Here is a 25,405-nt window from a genome sequence, read left to right as displayed (position 1 = left end):
AACACACAAACAACTTATCCTTTATTTGATTTCAGCTCCACATTTGACTGTTACATACAGCGACAGCTAAAACTTAATGATATGTTTCAGATTTTTGACTCATAAATCCTCCTCTTACCTACTTTAGCTACATTTTATTAGTTATAACAGAGCCAGGTTTCCTGCAGCAGTTAGATGCTATTGCTTTTATTTGCTAAAGTTAGCTGGAATTTGTTATAAGTTATAATAATTAAAATGTAAATGCAATTAAATTGAGTCACATGTACATTGGTTTTAAGTATTCAATCTCTGCTTGTCGATCAATCTTCATTAGGGTCATTCAGACAGCGGGATGGGCCTTTTGTCTGACAACATGAAGACACTAATGCGCTTTGAGTCGTTGGCAGGCCGACCTCTGAGCATCATGGCTCTGGCGTACGTATGCTGCACCCCTCCTCGTGCCCCCGTCAGTGACAGATCAGCACACACAAACACACTGTGAGAGACTCAGAGTACCTGCTTGGAAACCTCCCTGCTGTGCAGGAATGTAGACGCTATAACTGTCTTCGGCCTAAGTTTCTTCAGCCTTAAAAAAAACAGTAATTGGCCAGTTTTCCCTTTTGTCTGGAGAACCCATGCGTGAGGAATAGGAGCACAAAGGAAAAGTGGTGGGGAAAAAAGCTTGAAGGTGACAATCTGAAGGACTGACCACAAAAGCAGGCCGACGTTCGGCTGTTTTTAAGAGCGAGTACTAAAATCTCTTTGTTTCCAAAGAGTCCTGAATGAGATACCTCCCAGCCTGATTTAAGTTATGACTCATGGCTGTCTGCTACAATCCAACACCAGGCAACAAATACAAATAATCTCAAAGGAGTGACGTAGACAAACTGCAAAATCCAGCTGATCGTTTGATGATTTAAAGATGTTGTTCTTCTAAACTGCTGTAAAGACCCGGAGACAATATGTTCTCACTTTAGAGTTTATTCTAGGAAAAACATCTGATATTGCCGAGATTTTTCTCATGCAGCTCTCTGCCGGCATCTTAAGGTTTACATGTGAAGCTTGGTGACAGGGCTAATTTACAGGGTCACACCTCTGAGCTCAGTAATTACACTTTAAACCTTTTCCTATTATTCCGCTGCTCCCTGCACAGTAGCGACTATTAATACTCCTTCAAAGTCCTGTGGCTTACACTCAAGGGGTTTAAAAGAGCAACAGTGGTCAAGTAAACTGTTCTAGAGCAAATCTTTCCAATCTCTCTTTAAGCTCAAGCAAAAAGCATCTAAAGTTGTGAAAGCAACATAAAAGCACTTATAAATTATTAAGAGAGACTGTGTAAAAAAACGGAGACACTCGTAGCAGAGTTAATGACACTCTGAAGCCCTGTAACCTGTAACTGATTTAGAGCTTGCCAGACTTCGACAAACACCCACTCATGAGGGATGAGGTGTCCCATTATTCACTGATATGACTATGTTTTCTGTAAAAGGTCACAAATGTTTGTCACCATTTTCCAAAGCCTAAACCAACCTTCGTAATAGGAAATTTACGGAAAATCTGATTTCGTAAAGAGGTGATTAAAACTCATATCGTGGTTAAATATTTGCGGTTTTAAGAAGCGGTCCTCGCCAACAGCGAAGAGAAGATGCTGTTAAGAATACATGCAAGGAAAGCTTTATTCTTATAGCACATTTTAGTACAGTGCACTGCACAAAGTAAAAGCTACCATGGAGATGTAAGGCACAAAACTATATAGATAGATGTACACGAGTAAACAAATACAAACAAGTGAAAAAAACATCCAGTTTTTTGGGGCAAACGTTCATTTTTTTTCATTCGTGTATGAACACAGATAAGAAGAACCACGCCCAATCGTAGAGGTTTAAATTGAATCAGTAACTTTGAGTTGAAAAACATATTTAGAGGTGTAAGTTTATGACGATAAGTATGTGTAACTAACGAGGTATATCTCTGTGTGGCTTCAGGATGAAGGCAGCGAGTAAGAGTAAAGAGTCCATGCTGTGTGACGCAGAGAAGGAGAAATACCAGCCCATCGTCCCCCCTCTGGACTTCAGTCTGGACGACTCGTCTCTAGACGCCAGCCTCGAGTGTCACAGCCCGCCGCCTGACTATAACTCCGTGGTGCGCTACTCCACCCCTCCTGTGTAACTTCCCGTTTTGTCCCTGGAGAATCTGAGAGTGACAACCTCAAGGCCTTTTGCTTCGCCCTCCTCTGTTTTGACTGTTATCTCCGGACCGTTTCTCTAGCAACACTTGAGTGTGAAATACGAAAGGACGCTCATGAATCAGCTTGACCGTGATTTTTTTTTTTTCTTCCAACTTCAAGGAAGGCTGTTAACTGGTGACTTCTCTCCAGTTTGAAGGCAACATTAAAGCTGCTGGTCCGGTCCACGTTCACTGTAATATGGCAAACAGCTAAAAACAGGCTCAGGTATTTCTTTGATCTACTGTGAAACAAACCGCAATGATTTCACTTTGAACAAGCTACAGTGTTTAGAGATGAAAAAGCCTTAAAAGACAAGAAAGAGGACTCCTTAGACCTTTCAAATTCAGACCAAAAACCTTTTTTAAAAAAAAAAAATATATATATATAGGTTAACTTTATTGGAAAAAATAAAAACTGTAATTTGTGAAATAGTTTTTGTAATCCGGCTCCGTTGTCTCATACGAAGGTTTGTTTTTGCTCAAAACAAAAAGCAGAGAGTGGAGCGCATTAATTATGAACAGTCTCTTTTGAGGTCATGGCTCCTGTGATCTCATCAAATATTCAGCTCAACTAACTCAGGTTGACCAAGAGTGATAGAGACGAAGGGTACTCTGGATCTCTCTTGGGTTTCAGAAAATCACAGGTTAATGGGGGGAACAGGGTAGAGCTGAGAGTAAGAACAGACAGCTTCAGATTTGACAGTCTGACTATGGACTCATTAAAGTTACTGTATATACAGACTCATCCATCTCCTTTTCCAGCCAGGTATTAAAGAAATGATTTTTCATTTGAAATTAGTCCAGCTAAAAACAAAAAAAAAGCGTATTTTTCTTCTGTACAGACATAGTTAGAAACATCATAGGAACAGTTTATTCAAGAGACCACTAGTTAAACTAATAGAGTATTTATAGACTGAAGACACTGTCACTTAGTAATCCAGCTCTGTTGTTTATATACATTCATATTTTAAGTTAACCAAAGAATTTTCCAGCTCAGTCTTCCTGATATCACCATGCAATATCCTGGTGTTGAATTCCAGACATTATATGCTGTTTGTGCTGCTGCGTTCACTGATAATAACGCTGAGGGAACCTGCTTCTGCATCTTGTTGTAGTGAAGCTTGTGGTGCGGGCTATCAAAACTCTATGTGTGTGAGAGAGAGGTCCGCTCAGTGCGCAACATCACCAATGTTTAAAAGCACATTGAGCTTATCTTTATGTTGTGATTCAGCAAACACGCCCCGTGGAAATGCAGCTAGCTCATGCCCATTAACCACTGCAGAAACAGTGTTTGTCAGCGAGTAAACTAAAGTGAATATTTTGATCATTTCCTGATGATGTTTTGTTTGTGTGAGAGGAGAGGAAGTAATTATGCACTGATGCTTTATATCAAGTATATGGTTTTGTATTTTAAAGGTGTATTATTAGGAACATATGTTGACAAACACATGTTTAAAATTATTTTTTTCTTTTTTTGTTTGTTTTTTGTTTAAGTAGGAATTAACACTTCTGTTATTTGTTGCATTATTTCATGCCAGTCTAACATCATCATTGCTGTTGATTATGGAAATAGCTATCTATGTCAAGCTTCATATAAATGGATCCATCGTTTTATCCTCTACTTTAAGAGTATTAATTATCTCAATATCTGATCAGTTTGGGTAAATGATGTATTTTATCTAATGTCTTTGGAAAAATCATGACTAATGCTTGCAGCAGCTCAAAGCTCCTTCCGAGCTGCTTCTGTGTTGTAGCGTAACAAGTTATAGTGTTTTAGAAAATTATGTTCCCCAACACTGTTAACTGAGTGTATGAAATGAATAAATAAAGATCTATATATTTATACATTACTTGAGGTTTGGTTCATATTTGCTTGAAATATGTGGGAAAATGAATTATTTGTTGATACTACAACTGTGGATCAAAAGGGAAATATTCTTCTTGTATGGACTGCTCCCTTTAGTGTTTGCATGGATGTATTCTGTCTTGCTTCTACTGACTCTTCTCTCCAGATCATTGCCTCACCCTATCATGAGATGAAATGACTCAAGATGTGAGCGGGCGTTAAGGAGCCTGGGAAGGGATCTCAAAACTGGATTGTTGGTGGCACACAGTTTCTTTCCCTTCTGCCTTGGATGGAACATTTTCTGTCCGGTGTTGCAGGGTCCTGATCCCGCTAAGGTCCAGAATAGGACTTAGGATACTGATTATGTTGTCATTTTACTGAATATAACTTAAAAATGACAAAAACAGTCTGTTTACTTAGCCTGGCAGGGCGAAGGACACTGTCTCAGCTGAACTCTGGACACACACACGCATACACTAATACACACTCATCCCCCCTCCTTTTCCAAACGCCTTCGATGCTTGTCCCCTCACGGGGCAGATGGCGGGTCGACTGGACCAGCGCAGACATGCTGCAGGACCGGATGCGCTGTCCACACCGGCTCTCTCTTACCTTTAGAAAAGAAGAAAGAAAGTGTACTTTATTGATCCCCGTGGGGAAATTCCTCTCTGCATTTAACCCATTCACTCAGTGAAGCAGTGGGCAGCCATTGGGCGCCCAGGGAGCAGTGTGTGGGGACGGTACCTTGCTCAGGGGTAGCTCAGGGTAGCTGTTCAGGGGAATCGAACCCCCGACCTTCCGATCATGCGGCCACCACTCTACCTAATGAGCTATTCCTGCCCCAAAAAAAGTTGCCCTGAGCAGGATTCGAACCTGGCCCTCCGGGTCTCAAGGCCGCTACTCATCTCACTGAACCAAAGCCTTGTGTTTCTACGGTGTATTGACAGTCATGTGCTTTTTGTGCGGGTTTTTTTTCTGTTCTCAAACTGTTCTCCCATTAGGAGCTCAGTCTGAGTGGAGTTTTTTTCTCCTCCTCTTACCTCATGTTATGTATTTTCGTTGTCTTTTCCTATCAGCCCACCTTTCTGACATGTCTCCCCAATGTGATGTTTGTGTAAAGTTTGGTCAGAAGGTTCCTTTGTAAGTGTGCATGCGCAATTAGTGTGCTGCCTGCCGTAACCCATAATTTCCTTTGGGATTAATAAAGTATTCTGATTCTGATTCTGATTTCAATGTGAGAAAAGCAGCAGAAAGCCTACCTGTACCCTTGCTACTGATGCTAACAGCAAGGAGTGATTTTGTTGTTTCACACTGTTTATATAAATTTTAGGAGCAAAGTTATTTTAGTATTTCACAGGAAAACTAAAAACAGAAAGCACAGAACGTGTAGGAGAAATAAGTCTTTACCTTGACGAATGACTCCTCACATTCAGATTTATCTACTTGCCACTTGGGCGGTTCCCAGTCTCTGCACTGGGAACCTCACACTTGATGCCATTGTTAGTCCTTACCCTGCATATTTACTCAACAAATGTGAATAATTTCAACTTTAATGAAATCTGAGCTTACAAACTTTAATGAAATGATTTGTTTATATTGAAATACTCACGCATCCTTCTGCCAGTCTTGTCCTCTTTGGATCGTGAAACACTCACTTCCTTCCAGGGACGAGGTGTCGGCAGCCTGTCTGTGCACCAGCACAATGCCCCTCTGAGCGGAAAAGGAAGGAACTTTTAATCATCCTGGTCACGACTGGAGGACGCCACGCACCGGCCTTCCTATGGGACCCTCTGGTTACCGGTAACTGGGCGTGTCTGACCACATGCCACAGGCCCTTCACTGTCTCCTCGTAGGATTTGCTGTTTACCATAAGGTGAGTGAGTACCCAACGTCACACCCAAACATATCAACAACCTCCGATGTGGACTATTTCCATACAAACAAACAAGGGAAGGATGTTGAAGGGGAGGGTATTCTTCGCTGTCATGTCATTTGTATCTGCAAATTCACACAGTGTTTTTCCATACAGGGACAAGGATGAGACACTTTTCCTTAGAAGCCACTGTGCTGGAAGTAGAGCTCCACAGAGAGGCTGTTAAACAACTGACTCATTTAGTTTAAAAAACAAGGATCACTTAAAATGCTTACGTTTCCTAGCAGTGGATACCACAACACCTGCAACGATTCGTCATATTTCTTCACATTTGGTGTTCAAAACAAACCCGGTCTAACCCTTTGTGCATATTACCACCCTGCAAGACAACAAGTCACACCCTTGCATTTAGGAATGAATAAATGATGAACCAAAGGGGGCTGACAAATGTTGCACTGAAGCAGAAAAAAATTCGAGTGAGATGTTTTTCCTCAAAAACCCATAAAGACAGAACATGTTAGAGCATAAATCAGATGGACTATAAAAAGTAATGCAAAGTGTTTTGGCTCTAACTAAACTCATTAAGAACCGAGTGAAGTCCTTGTTTGATTGGAATATTTTGAGTTGAAGTTTATGGTTTTGAAATCTGCCTGTCAGATGAGGAGAAATTAAAAGTTAATAGATTAAAAAGGGCATCAGAGGGATTTCCTGCACCAGGTTTCTCAGTGAAGTCTTAGAAACCTTCTATAACTATATAGATTATTCATTTTCATTACTGTACAGTGTGGACTGTTTACGTTTCCTTCATTTAACAACTGCATTCATACTATCCATGCCCCTTCCTTGACCATTCCCAACAGCCTCCCAAAGCAAACATAGCAGCAAAAACTTTCCATTAATCATTGAAAAACGGCCATTAATGAGCCCAGGGAGCCTCTGAAACTTTGCCAAAAACATCTGTGATACGGCTTCAAATCCTATCATACACGATTACAGGCAGCTGACCAATCAGCAGGTTAAACCCCTTCCCACACGAATGCCATTCCCAGACCCCTGCTCGAGAAGGTGAAAGGTGGCGAGGCCTGTCCACGCCTCTCACCTAAATGCAGAACAATAAGCCGGATACTGTCCCCATTTGACACCCAACTTTAGTCTACCTTTAATGAGCAAAGTGAAAAAAAACAAGCTATCGGCTAAATAAAGACTTGAGCTTCAGGTCCTCTGTGGTTCAGAGGGCAAAAGGAAAAAACAAACAAGAGATCAGCATCAAATGGCCATGTGCAGCAGGTATGGGAATGTTGAGATGTTGATGGTGCTGCATTGGAGATGAAGAGCGATTACAGCATAGGTGTGGACGTATTTCTCAGAAACTTCTCAAATTGACAAAAACAACAAACAGTGAGGCAAAAATAGAGCCACTTAGAAGCTTCTGTGTTTCCTCGCCCCGCTTCCTCTAACCACACATGGGCAAAAAGCAGCCAGAGAACAGAAATGTCAGTCATGCTTTTGGAGGCCGATCCATCCTGATAGTGTTTGAGTTTGTGTTTGTTCTATCCAGGTATGATTTTACTGCATGACAGTGTGTTTGGTATCATTGTCATGCTTATGACTGTCATGCATTAAGCTGTTGCCTATCAGTGGCAATGGCTCTAGACACTCTAGACACCTTTCTTAAGGTGTTTCCTCTCCTTAAGAATGTCTTCCTGAGGCTTCAGTGAACAGTACCTGGATAAACTGAAGGGCTTGTCATCTCTCAGGTCCTGTGTCAGGTTGTTCCTGGATGTTTCCTAAGGACATTCTGTTCATCTGCTGTGTGTGTGCATTGCAGAAGACCACTTTATTAAAAAAAATAACACAAAAGTCTGGCTCGTATCGTTGGTCATTCACGATAGTAAATAAATAAGAGATTTTAAATGTTAATACAACATTTAGGTATGTTGTGTTATATAAGTAATCCTGCTTTTTGTAACCTCAAAGACGGACACAGTCTGAAAAAGTCTACAGAAGGTTCCTGTTTTTGTAAAATAAATAAATAAATTACACAGGTTTATTTTACAGAATAAACATATTGCTCTTACCTTACTTTATACAAGCCAATATGGGCCTGTATGAAATGAAGGTAATGTAAAAAGCTGAACCGTCACAATGAGCAGGATAAAGATTTTGGCACAGTGATGCAGTGGTTATCGCTGCGGCCTCACAGCAAAAGGTTCTGGGTTCAAAAAGTGTCTGGAGACTTTCTGTGTTGTGTTTGCATGTTCTTGCTGTGCCTGTATGAGTTCCTTCGGGGTACTCTGGCTCCCACAGGCCAAAGATATGCATGTTAGGTTATGGGACCCTCCCCATAACCCTGAATTTGACAAGCGGTTAAAAGGTAGATGGATAGATGGCCTGAAAACACAAAGATATGCAAAACTTGCATGGCTGTACTTTCATGCTGATATTAATATAAGAGGATAAGTCTAATTTTTTACCATTTCAGAGTGCAACAGGGTCATAATTTCCCGTCATTAGGACTGGTCTTCAGGGGAACGTTAGCATTTATACAAAATTTCATAACAACCCATTTACTTGTTATCTGGAAATTTCATCCTGGACCGTTGCCGAAATCTCAAACTACAGAAGACACAAAGGAACAGTTAAACATGTCAAACGTTTTAAACAAAACAAACTATCCATGTCCTCTGGGTGGAACGTTTATGGTAATTTAACCCACATAACCCCAGTGCACATAGATGTAGTCCGTGTATGAAAGGAGACCAGTAAGAATAATAAGTTCATCAAAAGCACCACAGAGCAACAGGGTGGCCAACAGAAGCGCCACAAGTCCAAACCACAAACATTCAGCTGAGCTTCAAAATAAAAACCATCATGTTCACATTAATTATGCCACTCTGATCGCTGCATTTTTCTCAGGCCCCCCTAGTGGTGGAGGACTCTATACAGCCGTCACCTCCCGCCAGGGCGCTGAACAATGGGGGCAAGTGCGCTTCACTCCGAGGGTGGAAGGCTCAAAGAACAAGCTGATGCACTGGTGAACTCAGAACAAGACGTACGCTCTGCACGCCTCTTGTTTGCACTGAGTTACACAGAAGCATGAGATGCTCAGAATCCCGGTCCTATCTGATTTAGATCTGTTTTCTGTTTCCAATCAGTGAGCAGAATGACAGAAGGGGAACACATGCTGCGAATAAAGCAAACATTGTGCATTTTTTCTCTTTTCTCCACTGCCAGGATGCCAGCCTGTCACATTCAAATTTAAACAAGCTTTCTGATGTTTTCCTAGAAATGTGTTTTTCAACTATTTAACTATTTTTTACTTGATTTCCAAATGTTTTTAGTAATGCAGAACACATGAATTACTCAACCCGACACAAATGTAATTTTTTTTTCTTGTCCTTTTTTTTTTCTTTTTCTTTGTTTAATTTCCTGAAGTTCTTGAAAACATGACACATATTTCCCAGCAGTCCCAGTGGTGGCAGCAGGTGCAAACATCATCTTTCTCAATAAAAGGTCCTAGCAATATTTCTTCTTTAACATCAAGTGATCACCTAGTGAGTCGAAATCCCAGATAATGTGACAAAGGTTGTTAGTCATAGAGTAGCATAGAGGTTTCTTCCTGTAAAAAGGGAGTTTTTCCTTCCCACTGTCGCCAAAGTGCTAAATCATATGGGATCATATGATCGATGGGTTTTTCTCTGTATGTATTATTGTAAGATCTACCTTACCTTGAGGCAACTCTTGCTGTGATTTGGCGCTGTATAAATAAAATTGAATTGATTTAGTACAGTTAGATCTACACATAAAAAACAGGTACTATATTTAGCAAATCACTTAATTTGAAATGTTTTGGAGAGTTCTTTGGGTACTGTGGTATCTTTGGTACTGAATGTTGAATAATCCTGCTCTTTTACAGTTCCAGTCTCAAAGATCATTATGGGAAGAGATGAACAACTATTACTTAGGACTAACAGCTTCTACTAAAACAACAAATTGGTAGAGACTTAATGAATATGTTAGCTCAAATACAAAAGCGACAGTTATTTCTTATTCACATAAAAACATTTTGGATGTAAAATATACTGTTTTGTCGTACTGTAATGGATTATATGACACAAACGAATGTATTTATGTATTATCAGGAATCCAGCAATGTTGTAACTTCTTCTAATTCTCAGAGTTTAATTTTGCGTGTTCTTGCGTAAGTAAAGGATGACTAACAATTACTGTTACAAAAACGACTTGCAAGAACATTTCGTCACGTTGCCAACATTCATTCCGTCGTATCCTGAGTACATTTACTGCAGAACATGATGTCGTGCTTCCCAGATGTTTGCGTTATAAATGACTCAGGATTGGTTAATTTGTGTAAAAACAAAAAACAACCAAACCATCTCTCAAAATAGTAACAAGTGGTTGTGTTTTATCCCCTGCGGAGATGCGCCGTCATCAATAAATTCCTGGGCTGCTTCACCTCTGACTGCCATTGATCTACTATATTTACATTATGCCGAGCGCAAAGAGAGAGATGTGACTTTTGTTTCTCAGTTTGAAGTCATTGCACATTTTTATTGGTGACTGAGGTCAGGAAACTGGCTTCTCTTCTCTCTACTGCCATATGCAAATCGAGCTCTATCAAACCAGTGAGTAAATATTTAATATGTGCATTCCTGAAAAAAAGACAAAAGACTCATCAGACAATGAGAACATTTAATTATTATGAGTTCATTTTAGCACTTCTGCATTTTTTCCTGTCATTATTCTTTTAATTATCATGGAAACTATCTAAGCCACCTTGTCAATGCTGTATAAAAGCGTTTACTGCATTTTGCTGTATGTTTATTTAATGATTATTAGTACAGGAACAAGTGGCAAGCCTAAAACAATGCCAATTACAACAGCAATGAGAGTAAACAAGAGCGCCGTGAGGCGTAATACATAACACAAACACAATGAAATTAGTGATAGACGTTTACCTGTGAGGTTTTATTGTGCACATGCAAAAGAAGCGTTAAGACTGGAGACGTTGCATAACTCAACTGCACCATCTAGTGTTTTTACTAGATAGTTGCAGGTGTTTATCGTGTCTCACTCAGAGGCAACAAACAATTGAATGCAAACACAGAATCAAAATGAACCTGAGCTGAGATTTTGATCATCAGCACCGTGATTTACAAAGAACTATAAATACAAAAGTCATTTAAGAGCTTTATGATAGGAGTTCTGTGGTGAAGTGGTGTTTCAACAATACTGAAATATCAGAATGTTTGCCAACTAATGCTCATACCAGGAGGATTGAAACATAAAGTTGTGGGTGAGAATAAAGGTCACGTTTTGTTCCTGATGTGCTCAGTTTATTCTAAACAAGTCTGTTCTCGTTAAATCCTGAGAGTGAACTGTGTTGATGATGTCATCCAGAAATAATGCTCTGAATCTGTAGGGCCAACACCATGTGACAGCAGCCATGATGATAAATGAGCAGATTTCCTGAATCTCAGCACTCTGGTTACTTAAGATAAGTCAAACTAGAGTTCCCGCAGAGTGGTTCACTTCATAAATGTCACCTAATGACATGTAATTACTTGACAGCCGGACTTTTCTCACAGATTTGCAAGAACCATCAGATGCAGGATGATGTGAACCCAGTCAGATGGACATTTAAAGAGAATAATTAGGAAATAGTACTTTTTTTAAAAGAAAAGTCACAGTGTTGAAGTTCAGTTGTTGAACCTGAGATAGACAGCAGCCCTGCAGAGATTTGAAAGCCTTTCTTCAAGACTTCAGAAATAAAGTCTTTTATATTATTCCACAAGAACAGAAGCCGTTTGTGCCCCACGCTTTCACGGGTAATTGTTGATGCCATCTGTGTAAAATTATCAGTTGTACAAATGTATCCATGTCTTTGTACATTGCATTAATATTATGCAGACAAGACCTTCAGTCATAGGGAGATATATCCACAGCAAGCTCATCTACCCATCCTCTTTAATAGATTTAAAGTGATGTTGCTGCCCGTTAGACAGTTTTTAGTAGTAGCTGTGCGATTGGACTACCTGTGGGGCAGTTAAGAGGACATCCTAAACCTTTAGACAGAGCACTTCTCATTTAGGCATACCTCCAGAACTGACTACATGGTAATTCTTGAATATACCAGCCTGGGACTTTCTTAACAACAGGACTTGCAATTGGTACTTGTAGATGATAATCCAATAAAAATAAATGAAAGTTTCACCAAGAAACTATCATCTGTAGACTGGCGGCTTGGGAAAACAGTTGACGTATAAGAGAGAGAATTTTAAGCTCCTCCATCAATAAAAGTAGTTTGCAAACTTAGAATCAAAGTGATTTCATATTTAGACATGGAGGCACATGCTGAACTTCATAAGTAATATTGAAAATAAACTAGAAATTATCGCAAAGCTTATATTTATTAATAGCAGATTTCTAAAAATGTGTGGATCAGTTGGTTTTATTGGAAGGATGAGAGGAAGAGAATGGCAGGATTGGTGGTTTTATTGGCGGAGGCTGCCCTCTTGAGGTTGTCAAACTGAAAATCAATCAAGTTACAGCAACAGCAGTAGTTCTGTGGAAATCAACAAGAGGGCGTCATTTGGTCTGATTATAATCCAGAAAGGCCGAAACTGAAGGACAGACCAGTGATTCCAGAGCAAACAGTGCAGTGATGTAGCAAAGTGGACGCGGGTTTGTGGTAGTTTTGTGTGAGTGTAATAAAACACGTAGTGAACAAGTAACAGATCGATTCTTATCTGTATTTTTTAATGGCTTTTCCTGTCTGCTTCCAGCTGTTTCTTTTTCCTTACAGAAAACTCAAAAGTGGTTGTCACTGTGTACACCTTTATTATTTGAGTGCTTTGCCTAAATCCCACTAAGTAATACGCATTAGAAAAGCACATATTGATTTTTAGTCATTTGTAATGTAATGGATTGGGAAAGCCAAGAAGCTTTCTCTTACTTCAAAGTGCCACGACACTGCAGTACGCTACCCCCTTTGCTGCCAAAATGCGGAGTTAAAGGATTTCCTGAAGCAGAGCCAGCTGACTGACAGCCAGGACGCTGCACTATGTGCAAATCACAGGCGTGACTGGGCCGTGGAGTGTCAAGAAACGACTCGATTACTCAGTAGTATTTTCTCACCATTAACCAGATGAGATTTTCACCCCTACTTATGTTTCTGCGCACACACACATGTCTGAACTGCTGCTTGCCCTGATTTGTTCCTATTTCCTGTCCATTAATCTATGATATGGGTTTTTATAGAGATCTGAGTTATCCAAATGGGCTTTTTTAAAATCGATTCATTGACACACTAACATTAAGCAAACTTACAGAAAAATGTATGCAGAGCAGTTTGAGGGGACAGCGTTGACTCATGTGTCGCAGGCCGCTGTTTGTCATGGAGGGGGTTGCGGGAGTTTCCTTGTAACCGGAATTAGCTGTGAAGTGCGACCTTGAGGTGTGAACACGGAATACTACTTGCTTAAATAATTAAAGTCTCTCATACTTTGCACCTCGTTTGCAAGTGAATATCTTGACAAATAATTCGGGGTTTACGTGTGAAGCGTGGTTGGAAACTGCTGAATCCCTGCAGCTTTGAAATCTAAATTCGATCTAAACGTTCCGTAATTATAAGATGAAACTCTAGGCGCGACTTTAAAAATGTTGGCATCGTTACTGCATTTTAATGTAGGCAATTGCTCAGTTGCCAGTAGAAAATTAATTCTTGCAACAAATGTGAGAAATGTGCGCAATTACGCATAGGCCTTTGGAATTAACGCATTTGTGAACGTGTTGCCTCGGTTTATTGCAGCATGTGCAGCTGATAGGCCCTGGTGCTAATTTATTCACGGTGTGAGGAACTCATGTCCAGGATAGGCTCACTGTCCTGTGATGACGCGCTACAGGACAGGCGCAAGGGGACAGCTCGCTCTCATTTGGATGCAAATCTACAAGAGTTGAGGAGTTGGCTGGTGTCAGGCAGGCCTTAGTGTACCTTTGGTCTCTTGTCAACAGAGCCACAGCATGTGAGGCTGGAGACAGGCTGGAACTACTTTGCATTTCTCTCTGGGAACCGATTTGGACTATAAACCACAAGGATTGCTTTTTAAACAGCTACAGGGAGACAATGTCGCCTTAAAATAGGCAACATAACCCCTCAGCTGTTTTGATACATTAAAGGTTTTTCACCAAATCATGTATGTTGGATACCTACTGGATAAAGAAAGCGGCATGTATCACCAAGGGCCTGTAAGAAGATCAAGCATCAATCTGCCTCCACAGAATTTTGTTTCAACACCACAGTACCCCGACTTTACTGGATACCATCATGTGCCAAACATGGATACGCACCCACAGTCTACGGGGAGCTGGGGGCCTTCATATAGCGCCCCTCGAGAGGACTGGGGTGCTTATAGTTTGGGACCCCCTAATACTATTCCTACGCCCATGAATAACTCATCTCCTGGACAGGTTCCTTACTGTTCAAACGAGTACGCACATATGCATCCTCCGGGATCTGCGGTATTACAACCGCCACCGGACAACGTTAATGTTGCACAACTTTCTCCTGGCAGGGAAAGGCGTAATTCATACCAATGGATGAGCAAAACTGCGCAATCGTCGTCTACAGGTGAGACCATTGTGCCAAAATGCTGTTCTGTGTATTTAAGGAATAGAGAAGCTGGTTGTGCAGCAGAAATTAGTTTTTTGCGCGGCTTAGTTTCTGCGTCCATTTACGCACAGGTCATGTCATTTAAAATAATGTGTAAAATCAAACAAGTTCCATCGAAAACACACCAAACTCCACACTCATGGAAAGGGTACAACCGGAAAATTGAAAAAAGCACTGAAAAGAAGTTGAACGAGCAGAAGGAAACTCCGGTCCTGTGACAGTGCATTTTGCAGGTTGCTTAAATTTAAACTGTTATGAATATAAAACCTCGTTAAATCTTAAATAGGCTACTTATAAGGTCATAATTTATTTGGCTTCTGTGGAAACTCTATTAATTACCAATGGCATCAAATGTATCCACAAACCGTTTCCATGTCTTAACTTTGATATAAATGATAGTTAGGATGGGCCTGGCATTCTAATCCCAGACCTGAGCCCAGCACTATTCCCATGGAAGAAATTTTAAAAGGTGCAAGGAATCGGCGCCAGGCCCAGTTGTGATGTAAATGTCATTACTGCAGGAGATGCAAGGTCGACCTCTCTGTTACAGTGTTTGGTGTTATCCGTCATATCCAGGCAGTGTCCCTTTTTCTTTCAGCACCTCTTCGCTTTGATATGCGCCAACCTCCCTTCCTTTCCCAAGAGTTATATTGCCGGAAAGAGTGACGTTTTTCACAGCTAATATCTCAAACGCGGAGAAGTACTTACACGTCCACAAAAGAATGTGGATTATATGCATTTCAGATTGAATGTATTTGGTTTACAGTAGAGCTATTTTATCCATGCCATATAGGAGTGTTTTTTATTTTTTATTTTTATAATATCCAGACACCAGCTTAAATCTTTTAGCCGAATTCATGGTGGGTTTACTGGTTTCCTTTAGTTGTTTTTTTTCACTCCTCCATAAGACCGATGACACACACATTTGTACCTGGGAAAGTGTAAAGCCATTTCAAATAGCCCACATTCGGACAGTAATTAGGATATTTACGCAGAATGAACTGAGTTGAACCCACGGGTTCTTCAGATGTCTTTCCCGTGTCTCGTGGAGGAACTGACTCGTGGTTCTTTGAAATTCAGCGCACTACAGCTGTCATCAAAGCAAGATCAAAAAGCTGTAACTGCGTATCTGTTGAAAAGACAGAGACATGTGTATTGAAGACGCAGCTTATAAAGATGCCATGCGTCGATAGAGCGGTCCTGGCATGCAGCCTGCTCCGGGGGGAAAACCTTCCAGTTCAACCACTTGGCTACAAGCAGATGATCCTAAAAACGGGCAGACAACCTCTTCATGACTATGTGTTTTTTTTTCACCTTCACAGGTAAGACAAGGACGAAGGAGAAGTACAGGGTAGTGTACACAGACCATCAGAGATTGGAGCTGGAGAAGGAGTTTCATTTCAACAGATACATCACCATCAGAAGGAAATCTGAGCTGGCTGTCAACCTCGGTCTGTCGGAAAGACAGGTTGGTCTCTATTAATTACTGTTTTATTTTCTGCCCTTTTATTAATTAAAGAAACGACAATTAATATCATATAAATATACTTATATAGTAATTTCTATATGAAAGAATTATCACATGGCATAAAATATATAAATACGTAAAATAGGAGGTGTTTCTAACCACAAAAGTAGGTCAGTATTGTCAGGCAATAAATTGTGCCTGTATTTATGTTACAGCCGCATAAATTCATTGTTGGACAGGGAGGGTCTGCAAATAATTTATGATTGGAAACATAAATTATTTGTTGTTATTTCGGTGATTTAATTACGCTTTGTATTATACATTTTCACACTATTTCTGTTTGAAATTATTCTATTAAATGCTTAATTTAGTAAACATTCAACATTTTAATGTAATTTTGTTAATTTTCTATGACAATAAATAAATCAGAGAATAAAAAATGTCAGAGTAATGCCTTACTAAAAAGATAAATAAATAAAAAATACGAGAAATGCAACAACAAATTATTTATTATTTATTTCCTTTCAAGGCCTATTTTTACAGACCTGGATTTTATTTTATTTTATTTTTCATTAGGCCAGTGGACAAAATAGAGAAAAGATAGGGAACGCCCAAACTCGAGGAAAAAGTTTCTAATTGGGTGTTTTTATTAAATTTAATTTTATAAAATAGAGAATAAAATGAAAAAGCAATGGCGCGTATTGGGTTATTTATACTTGCTTTTCAGGCCTATTTTGTGGACCTGTTGACGTACACGTTATTTGCTTTGTATATTAATTATCAAATTGTATGAACAGGAAAATATTCATCAAATTAATTTTTCTTTCTTTCTTTTTGCGTCTCCTCAGGTGAAAATATGGTTTCAGAACCGCAGAGCTAAAGAGAGAAAGTTGATCAAGAAAAAGTTGGGTCAGTCCGACGGCAGCAGCGGGTCTGTGCACAGTGACCCGGGTTCAGTGAGCCCTCTGCCGGTTCCGGGGTCTCTCAGTCCCACGGACATCCACGGCTCTATGTACCCTCCACAGGGAATGAACACCTTGCCCTCTATCAGGAATATACAGCAAGTGACTGTGACTCAGTAGAACAGCTCGCCCTGAGGACGATCTCACATAAGTGGGCACTCACAGGACACTTGACAGGAAGCCAGAGGATCTGAACCCAAGTCCTGAAGCACAAAGCTGCGGATAAACAGCTGCTTTAAAGCAAGGAAACGCTGGAGGCTCTTCAAATATTAGTTTTTATAGAATAGTTTTAACGAAATGGGGGGAGAAAATCGAAGTATTTTTTAAACTGTTTTAAAACGTTTGTGAGTTAATAAGATATAAATAGCCTATCTTTTTTTGTATTTGGTATGACGTGCATGTGTTTGTGGATAACGTGAGAAATCAGGGACATGCCATTGAAGTATTACACTGGACCTCGTGAAGCTAAATCTAACTGGACAAATCGTTTACGCTTTCAAGCACAGTTTTGTGAATCAATCAAACAGATGGTACGGGTAGAGAGGTCGTCTAATGGCAACTTTGAAAATGTAAATAAAAGGTGTTTTGCAGTAGATCTGTCAATTTCTTTATTTCTGAATTGTTGTGCATCTGGGATTCACAGAATAAAAACCTAACCAACTACCCGCAGGCCTGTTCACTGGTATATCAACCAGGGAAGTATCATCTCAGCATGGCCTTTTATTTAAAATTGAACTGCAAGAAGTTCTAAAAAGCCAGGGACATCATCCGTGAGGCTTTTTTCCCCTTTGATGCATAATTTTGTGTCATTTCAATGTATCTACTTTAAAACGATTTGACAAGTGTAAACATGAAAAGAGTCGGCAGCCTTGCAATAAACAAAGAGTTTGAGTAGCCCACACGCAAAGCTTGGCCTTTCAGTATGTGGCTAAAAGAATACATGTAAATGTATACAAAAGCATCAGATACAAAAGAGTTAAATGGGATTTTTAATTTCCTGATCCATTTGAACCGGTTCACATTGTAGATTTAAGCCTATGTTAGGGTGCAGTTTCATTTGTCTGGAAAAGGTGAGCAAAGCAGGTTATTGTCATTTAAAGTGAGTAGTTCAAGCCTCTGTAGCTGACATGTTGCTTATTACGGGGTGTTCCTGACTTTGACCCTCTGCATATGTCTGAAATGAGGAAGTTCATTGATTATCCCCGAATATGAAACTTTTATTCTGACATATTCTCCCATTGGAAAAATACATCTCGAGACGGGCCAAGGCACAGAATACAAACAAGGACAAGAGCAAGTGGGGAAAATGAAAAAAAAAAAAAAAAATAGAACTGGGGAATATTGGGGATATGTGAATTATCTATACTTCATTAATGATCAAATTGGGGATGGGACCAAAATTAACAGCTAATAATAAGAGTAATAACAATAATCCCAATCCTCCTATGTATACACTCATACACACACCTGCACATACACAAATATTACCGTGGATTATTAAATACATGTATTTTTCCGGTCTAATACCAGGCTTGGTCCTTCAGGACTCAGCTGGGCGATGGTTTCTTCTCCTCTATGCACGCTGTGTGGCTCTCTCGCGCGCGTGGCCTCGTGCGTCCGTGCGCGGCCCCGCCGTAGACGTCATGAGCGTCTTACTACCCAACATGGCGGACTTTGATACCATTTATGAGTTAGAAGACGAAGAGGATGAGCACGTAGTGAGCGAAGAGCACTTGCCCAGATACTGTCCGGAGCCCGTGGTTATGCGAGGGGCCGGGCACATCACGGTGTAAGTGGAGCCACGTTTGTGCTTTCTTTCTGTTTCCGGTGTCGCCTGTTTAGCTGAGGCTAGCCTGCGAGCTAACGGAAATCAAAACAGTTAGCCATATGTTTGGTCGAGGGTATAGCTGTTTCCCCGTAAACCCACGTTAACGACTTTATGTCAGCATGGCAACCTAAAACTTGGCAGGGGCAGCCGTTGTTAACGTTGGTCAAGTTTACGTGAGATGCTCTTTTATCATGATCCTTGTGTTTTGACTCGCATTACATTACCTGTCGTGGGCTAATTCGCAATGGTTACTGTAGGTTTCACAATTGTTTGTCCCTTAACTGCCTATATATGATGGAGACCTTTGCACTTTATCATGTTGATTAATGGGGGATAGAGCCTGAGGCACGTCCAACCTTCAGAAGGACTTAATAAGATGATGTTAGTTACTGTCATCGCTATCAGATCCACCCTTCATCTTCATCCTTCACCTCATGAGCTGATGCCGAGGCCAAGCTGGAAGCTTTCTTCAACTTGACACGTGGATGCTATTAAGAATAACTACAACAGAAAAAGGCCCAAATTTGAAAACATAATCAGCTGTTTGGAAGGGTGCTGTTGCTGCTAGAGGATTGCTGCACCCTGCTGATTTTATTCTGCAGAACTTTTTTAGACTCAAATAGTCATCCTCGGGTACTGATAAGGCTGTTATCAGATTTTTAGGGATAAGTTCTGATTGCATGCCAAATATCAAGTAAATACAAGGACTTGCTGACAGTTATTTAATCAATGGACTAGCAATCATGCAGAATCCCATGGATGTGGCTCTTTCATCCTTCTTTACATCAAGAAATAAAGTAACCTCCAAGTGAAGCCGCACTGATTCTCAATTATTAATGTTTAAAATAGCAGTTTGGCTGATTCCAGTGGTGACAATCTGATTCAGATATTCCATCTTTTTGAGCCAGGGAGAGAATTAATGAAATCCTTGTCTTAACAAGGGTTACTTTATCCACTGAAGAACTGAAACAGCAGATCAATATAAAAATACCCACCATTGATGAATGTCATCTTATTACTCAGTTGTGCAGTGTTAGTCAACATGTGTACGTGGTGACATATAAGTGCATTTTATCTACTGTTTTAAAAACAGTAGATAAAATTAATGCTTTTGCTTAAGCCTGTCATGAGACACTGAGACAAAAGTCAAGACTGTCTTTAACCCATGTGAGTGCAGCATGATCTCTCTACAGTGGGCCTGCACACCATACAGAAATAGGAAACAGTCTTTGCTGACATTATCTTTAGTTTAATATGGCCTTTTTTCTGTCATACAGTTATAATTAAAATAGGTAAATATTGTTAAATAAGGAGCAGCTAATATATTTTAGCTTTAGATTAATTTTTGTTGTTATTGGGTGTTTGTTTTTGACATATCTGCTCTGTTTTGTTTTGTTTTTTTGTTTTTTCAGGTTTGGACTGAGCAACAGATTTGACACAGAATTTCCCTCTGTTCTCACGGGAAAGGTACAGTTGCTTTTTAAGTTTTTCTTGCACTTCAGTCTTGCAGACTGCTTTCTGTTCAAATCCAAGTGGGAAGAATTGAGCAATCAAAGCTGCAGTGCTTCCTTTGTTCTTTTGGGCTTTTTACAGCCCTAACTTCCCCAGTCCTCCCCATTCAGCCTTCCGTGAGGGGTTTTGATCTGATGGAAATTCATTATAAGTAGCGTACCACACTGCATAGAAAAGGAGCTGCTGTCCAACTCTGTAAATGAGTAAGCTGGCTATGGTGCTCAGTTGGCGCCCAGTGTTTCGGAGGGTCCAGCACCAGGTGATAAAATAATGAAATGAAGACTCTGCCGTAGACAAGAAAGGAAAGCTTCCTGGGTCGGACGCAGAAACACAAAAAGGCTGCAGGGGGAAGAGCAGGCCGAGGGAAGTGTGGGGCAATAAAAAGTACCTTCGGTATTGTGACCCAGGGTGACATGTGATGGATGAGGTCACAATTATGATGATTGAAGGGTGCAGATCAGGCCCTGCTGGGCTTTATTCTGTGGTCTTTGGCTGTTTGCAAAGAGACCTTTGCATCCTGTCATAAAAGATTACGACCCCTGTTTTATGGCGTACAGGCTCAGAGAGGAATGAGCATCCATTCAAGTTGTTTGGCCGGCGCTGCCACAGGCACTGAGCTTATCTCTCCTTTGAGTCCCTCCTTGCCTTGAACAGTCCAAAGCCTGGTTAGCAAGTTGGGGGAATGTATTTAGATCTCATCTCTGGACAACATCTGCAAATATCTACCTGTTTGGTTTCCTAAAGCTCTTTGATCCTTGTACACAGGTTTCTTTTGTGCATTGAGAAATCTTTTCAAGTCAACGTGACCAAGAAAGAATCGAATTATCCAACGTCCTCGTTTTCTGAGAAGTTCCCATGTTCATTTCACTACGTGTCCTGTCCCTTTTTCTTTAGGTAGCACCAGAGGAATTCAAAACCAGCATCAGCAGGGTGAACGCTTGTTTGAAGAAGAACTTACCTGTGAATGTGAAGTGGCTTCTTTGTGGCTGCCTGTGTTGTTGCTGTACAGTAGGCTGCAGCCTATGGCCCGTTATCTGCCTCAACAAGAGAGTAAGTCTCAAATCTCCTGTGACACGAGCTGGACAGTTTAACTCTCCCTTACATCAGTGCTGATTACTCAGGGGCTGTTATAGCAATTGGTCTAAGTGTAGACGGTAATAATGACTTGCGTTCAATTGGTGGCTCTGTGTAGAAATGATGCATTGCGTGGCGTTGCTTCTCTCTTGCTCAGCTCAAGGGTGGTATTACCACTCGAGAGTTGCTGACAACAGAGTGAAAATTACTAGCTGGTAAATTGGGAGTTCAGTCCATAAATCCTAACACCGTGGCTGTTAACTGTTACCTGTTCACGTGTTAAACTGAGTAATGTGTATTTTTGTTTGAATTAACGGGCATGCCCTTTTTCCCCCTCTGTGATCTGTTCCCGAAGACGAGGCGGTCTATTCAGAAGCTGTTAGAGTGGGAAAATAACCGACTATACCATAAGGTAAGGAAGATGGCTACATTGCACCTGAGTAAAAGTGCTTAATTGGTCTGTGTCAGTGTGTGTAAGATGAGTATCATCGTGATGGATAAACATCATTAATCTGTTGTGTAAGTTTTAACCCGCCAGTCAGATCTGGTGCAATCTGGTACGCAGTGCCTGAAAGGACCGTGAGGTCAGCAGTAAAAGTCCATGTTAATTTTGTTTTGTCTCGCAGCAACAAATTACAGCTAGTAGCCGTGCAAAGGTATAAAGGAAGCTCTTCAGGGTGTCTGGCCACAGTTTGACCCCAGCGAGACCAGACAGTCCTTCTCTCGAATTCCCCTGACACTGAAGAGAAGATTTCCTTTGTTTGTGCATTTGTGTGCGCGTCTTTGTGTCTGTTTGAGAGTGAGGGAGATGTCCATTCATTGTATCTGTGTCTTTTTTTTTTTCTTTCATCAGCTGGGGCTGCACTGGAAGCTCAGCAAAAGAAAATGTGAAAGCAGTAACATGATGGAATATGTAAGTAGGCATGGATTTCTCAACTATACCCTTTACTGATCAATCTGCAGATCATTTTTAGCTGCTCGATTGTTTTTCGGTAAAATAGATTAATAAAAAAAAACAGTCCAGGAAATAAGGATGAGCAGTTTCTATGACAAAGGACCAAAAAGGGAAGTGAAATGTTATATAAATATATAAGTATTATTTGCAGATTATTTAATAATGACTCATTTTCTAGTGCTTTGCTGGAATGAACTGATATTTAATTGTGAATTTGTAGAAACCTTTCAAAGTAAAAAAGAAAGTTTGTACTTAATAAATGAGGAATTAGTTGGTTTTTAGTAGCACCTTTCCAGCTCCAACTAAATGTAAATATAAAAGTCAGCGAAACAAGAAAAATATATGACGTATAAAGTCTGTCTGTTTATGTAGTAACTTGGCGTAATTAAATGCAGCCAAATACATTCATTGTGTTATAAATCCTCTCTTCATGAAGGTTGTAATGTGTAGTTACTGTTGAAACAGTTTTAGAGAGGTGGTGTGTGTTGTTTGCGGTGCTGCTGGTCGTCATTGCTTCGACAGGCTTTTCTTCCTATTTAACCAACCCCCGCTGGTTTAAATGATTTGCTAGGCCGCATGCATGTGAGTGATCCCGCAGCTGATTTTCAGAGAAATCCAGAGAAACTCAAATCTCTCACTTAAACTTTTGATTACTTTGTCTTTGTCTGTGTAATAAAGAGATCAGTTAAGTAACTAGTAATGTTTGTGCTCCGGTGAACACAGTTGGATTTTAACCTTGCGAAATTGTGTTTTTCCTCTCTTCAGGTGATTCTTATAGAATTCCTACCCAAATATCCTATATTCCGACCAGACTGACGAGGCCGTTGCCAGACTGGATGAGTGGCCCTTGAATCTTATCCTTAGTGCCTTGTATATACAGTATGTTGGAAAAAAAGGGTCTGCGCCGCCGTGTCTCGTGATGACCCTGTAAATCTCCCAGTACCTTGTACATTAAAATTTGCAACACTGTCACTTTGCTTTAGAGCAGATTTTGCACATTTCCCGACAGAACTACACATGTTCCCTTTGTTGCACTCTGACGTGTTTTTGTTACATGTGAGAAAAAAACAAAACAAGTGATACTCTCAAAAAGTGCATTTACCCCAAAGACCCATCAGCCTGTATCCCATCTATGAAATCACTAATCCCTCGCAAAGAATGTGATGCCTCCACCTTCCGTAACTATCCTTGCCTTATGTATGATTTAAAAAAAAAAAATAGAAACTACATGTAACAGGAGGAGGAAGGCTTTGGGTAATTCAACAAGTCTGTAGGCTCAGATGCTGTTTGTTGGGTTTCCCCTCTTTTAATCCAGTTCTTTGCAGGTAGATGGGATGGTTGAGATTGCCTAACGTACAGTGTACGTCATCACCCCGTGTTTTGTCCTTACAAGAACCCTCTGTACATGGGAACTAGCTAGTAAGAACTTGACCTGTAAATACCATGTTAGAATAAGCTGTACAGTGGTATACCATTGTTTACATAAAGTTACTTAGCTCTTTAGTTTTTTTGCCAATATATTGCTGTACAATAGTTTTGATTATGAAAGATGTCTACGTACCTTTCTAGTTTATATGGACCTGTTTATCTTGTAAGCCATATAGTGACTATGTACCTGATGCCAGAGTTGGGACTGATTGTTGCACATGAAGTTCAGGATTTCAGACCCGAGTGGATCCTGAGTTTTCTTCCGGTGACAACAGCAGTGCATGTTACCATGCGGTTTTTGCCAATTAAGATGACATTCAGTGATTCGTCATCCGTTAAAGACGGAGATGATTGGAAGATTTGAATTTGAACTCTGCACTTCGACTCATTTCTCTCCCACCCCCACTAACTTTGTATTAATTTTGTAGTTTTGTACTTTTCCCTGTGCTGTGTTTGGTCCTCCTGAAGTGTTAGGAAGCACATGCTTCTACAGATCCTGGTGTGTTGAGCTGATGGTTTCTTTGTTTCACTCATCCTTTCAAGTGTTGGTTTTGTTTTTCAGAATCTTAGTCAAAAGATTGCTGCGTTGCGTTGTATTAGAGTGCCTCTGGTATAGTTGAAAACCACAGAGAAGTGCAGGTTGAAATCTGTTCTCCCGTACAAAGGAGAGTTTACTGCTCCCAGTATTGTCCCTGTTACATTTTGTTTTGTAAGTGTTTATCATGGTGACCTAATCCCAGTGGAGAGAAAATAAATTGTCAATTTTGAATTTAATTTGTTGCCACTTCCTTATTTTTCCCCCCTTATGAAACCTGTGGTGTGTCATGTTGGTAGAAGCAGGTTGTGACTGACCTTGGCTGATGCACTTTGACCACAGCCTGCTGCCCCGCCATGAAAAATGTGGCTGTTTGTCATGTTTAACAAGGTGGTGAATCGTTAACTTTAACAAGACAGCCTGCAATTACTCAACATATATACAACTCAGGAATGCTGTTACCATAACGTACTGCTGCTTCCTAATGACACGGACCAGCAGGCAGCAAGCCGAACATACAGTTTCTACTGTACCTGACCACAACAAGTACTGTAGTGGAGGGTTTTATGGTCCTCTGTGCTTTTTGTTTTCACATTCACAGCCTCTCCTGGTTTAGCTCGAGGAAGTGTTCAGTAACCTTTTACTGCTGCAGTAGTGTGAAGTAGAAATATCAATTGTATTGCAACATATGGCATCCTAAAAAGCTTCTTTAAATTATGAGAAACTTGGGGACAGGCTACAGTCTGACAGTAGATTCCCTGTGTGGTAAATATACGGATACATTTAGGTTTTGGGGGATTAAAACATCAGGCTTTTAATGACAATGTATATATATTTAAAACTTATTTAACCTTCACAATATAGACAGAAATAAAACTAGTAAGTTGGTGGTATGTAAGTGCTTATGAAGTGAAGATTTTATTGAGAGAACTGGCAAATCATAATTGTGAGAGATCACTGTTAGAGCATGATTTTAAAATTGCATAACAGGCCTGTGATAAAGCACAAGATTAATAACAATAGTTTTATT

The 25,405-nt window shown here is 40.3% G+C and overlaps 3 protein-coding genes across 3 annotated transcripts in view; all 3 read left to right on the top strand.

The window, feature by feature from the left end:
- kdrl (kinase insert domain receptor like) overlaps positions 1-4,055 on the top strand; it is a 46,972-nt gene extending 42,917 nt beyond the window's left edge. The window contains exons 29-30 of the mRNA XM_087850963.1: positions 314-414; positions 1,965-4,055. Of these exons, the coding sequence (XP_087707089.1) occupies positions 314-414; positions 1,965-2,148 (285 nt within the window). The 3' untranslated portion in view covers positions 2,149-4,055. The remainder of the gene's footprint in view (positions 1-313; positions 415-1,964) is intronic.
- A 9,850-nt stretch (positions 4,056-13,905) lies between these two features.
- cdx4 (caudal type homeobox 4) lies at positions 13,906-17,209 on the top strand. The gene is made up of 3 exons (XM_006781258.3): positions 13,906-14,571; positions 15,936-16,081; positions 16,930-17,209. The coding sequence occupies exons 1-3, from the start codon at positions 14,136-14,138 to the stop codon at positions 17,161-17,163; spliced, it is 816 nt and encodes a 271-aa protein (XP_006781321.2). The 5' UTR covers positions 13,906-14,135; the 3' UTR covers positions 17,164-17,209.
- A 1,467-nt stretch (positions 17,210-18,676) lies between these two features.
- Positions 18,677-24,614, top strand: chic1 (cysteine-rich hydrophobic domain 1). The gene is made up of 6 exons (XM_006781259.3): positions 18,677-18,832; positions 20,284-20,338; positions 21,278-21,433; positions 21,813-21,869; positions 22,311-22,370; positions 23,178-24,614. The coding sequence occupies exons 1-6, from the start codon at positions 18,687-18,689 to the stop codon at positions 23,226-23,228; spliced, it is 525 nt and encodes a 174-aa protein (XP_006781322.2). The 5' UTR covers positions 18,677-18,686; the 3' UTR covers positions 23,229-24,614.
- Positions 24,615-25,405: the final 791 nt, after the last annotated feature.

Source organism: Neolamprologus brichardi, chromosome 2, assembly GCF_056152115.1.
Source record: "Neolamprologus brichardi isolate AB-2024 chromosome 2, ASM5615211v1, whole genome shotgun sequence".
In the NCBI taxonomy this organism is placed as follows: Eukaryota; Metazoa; Chordata; class Actinopteri; order Cichliformes; family Cichlidae; genus Neolamprologus; species Neolamprologus brichardi.
Note: the sequence above shows the minus strand (reverse complement) of the source record. Positions and strands in the feature narration are given on the sequence as shown.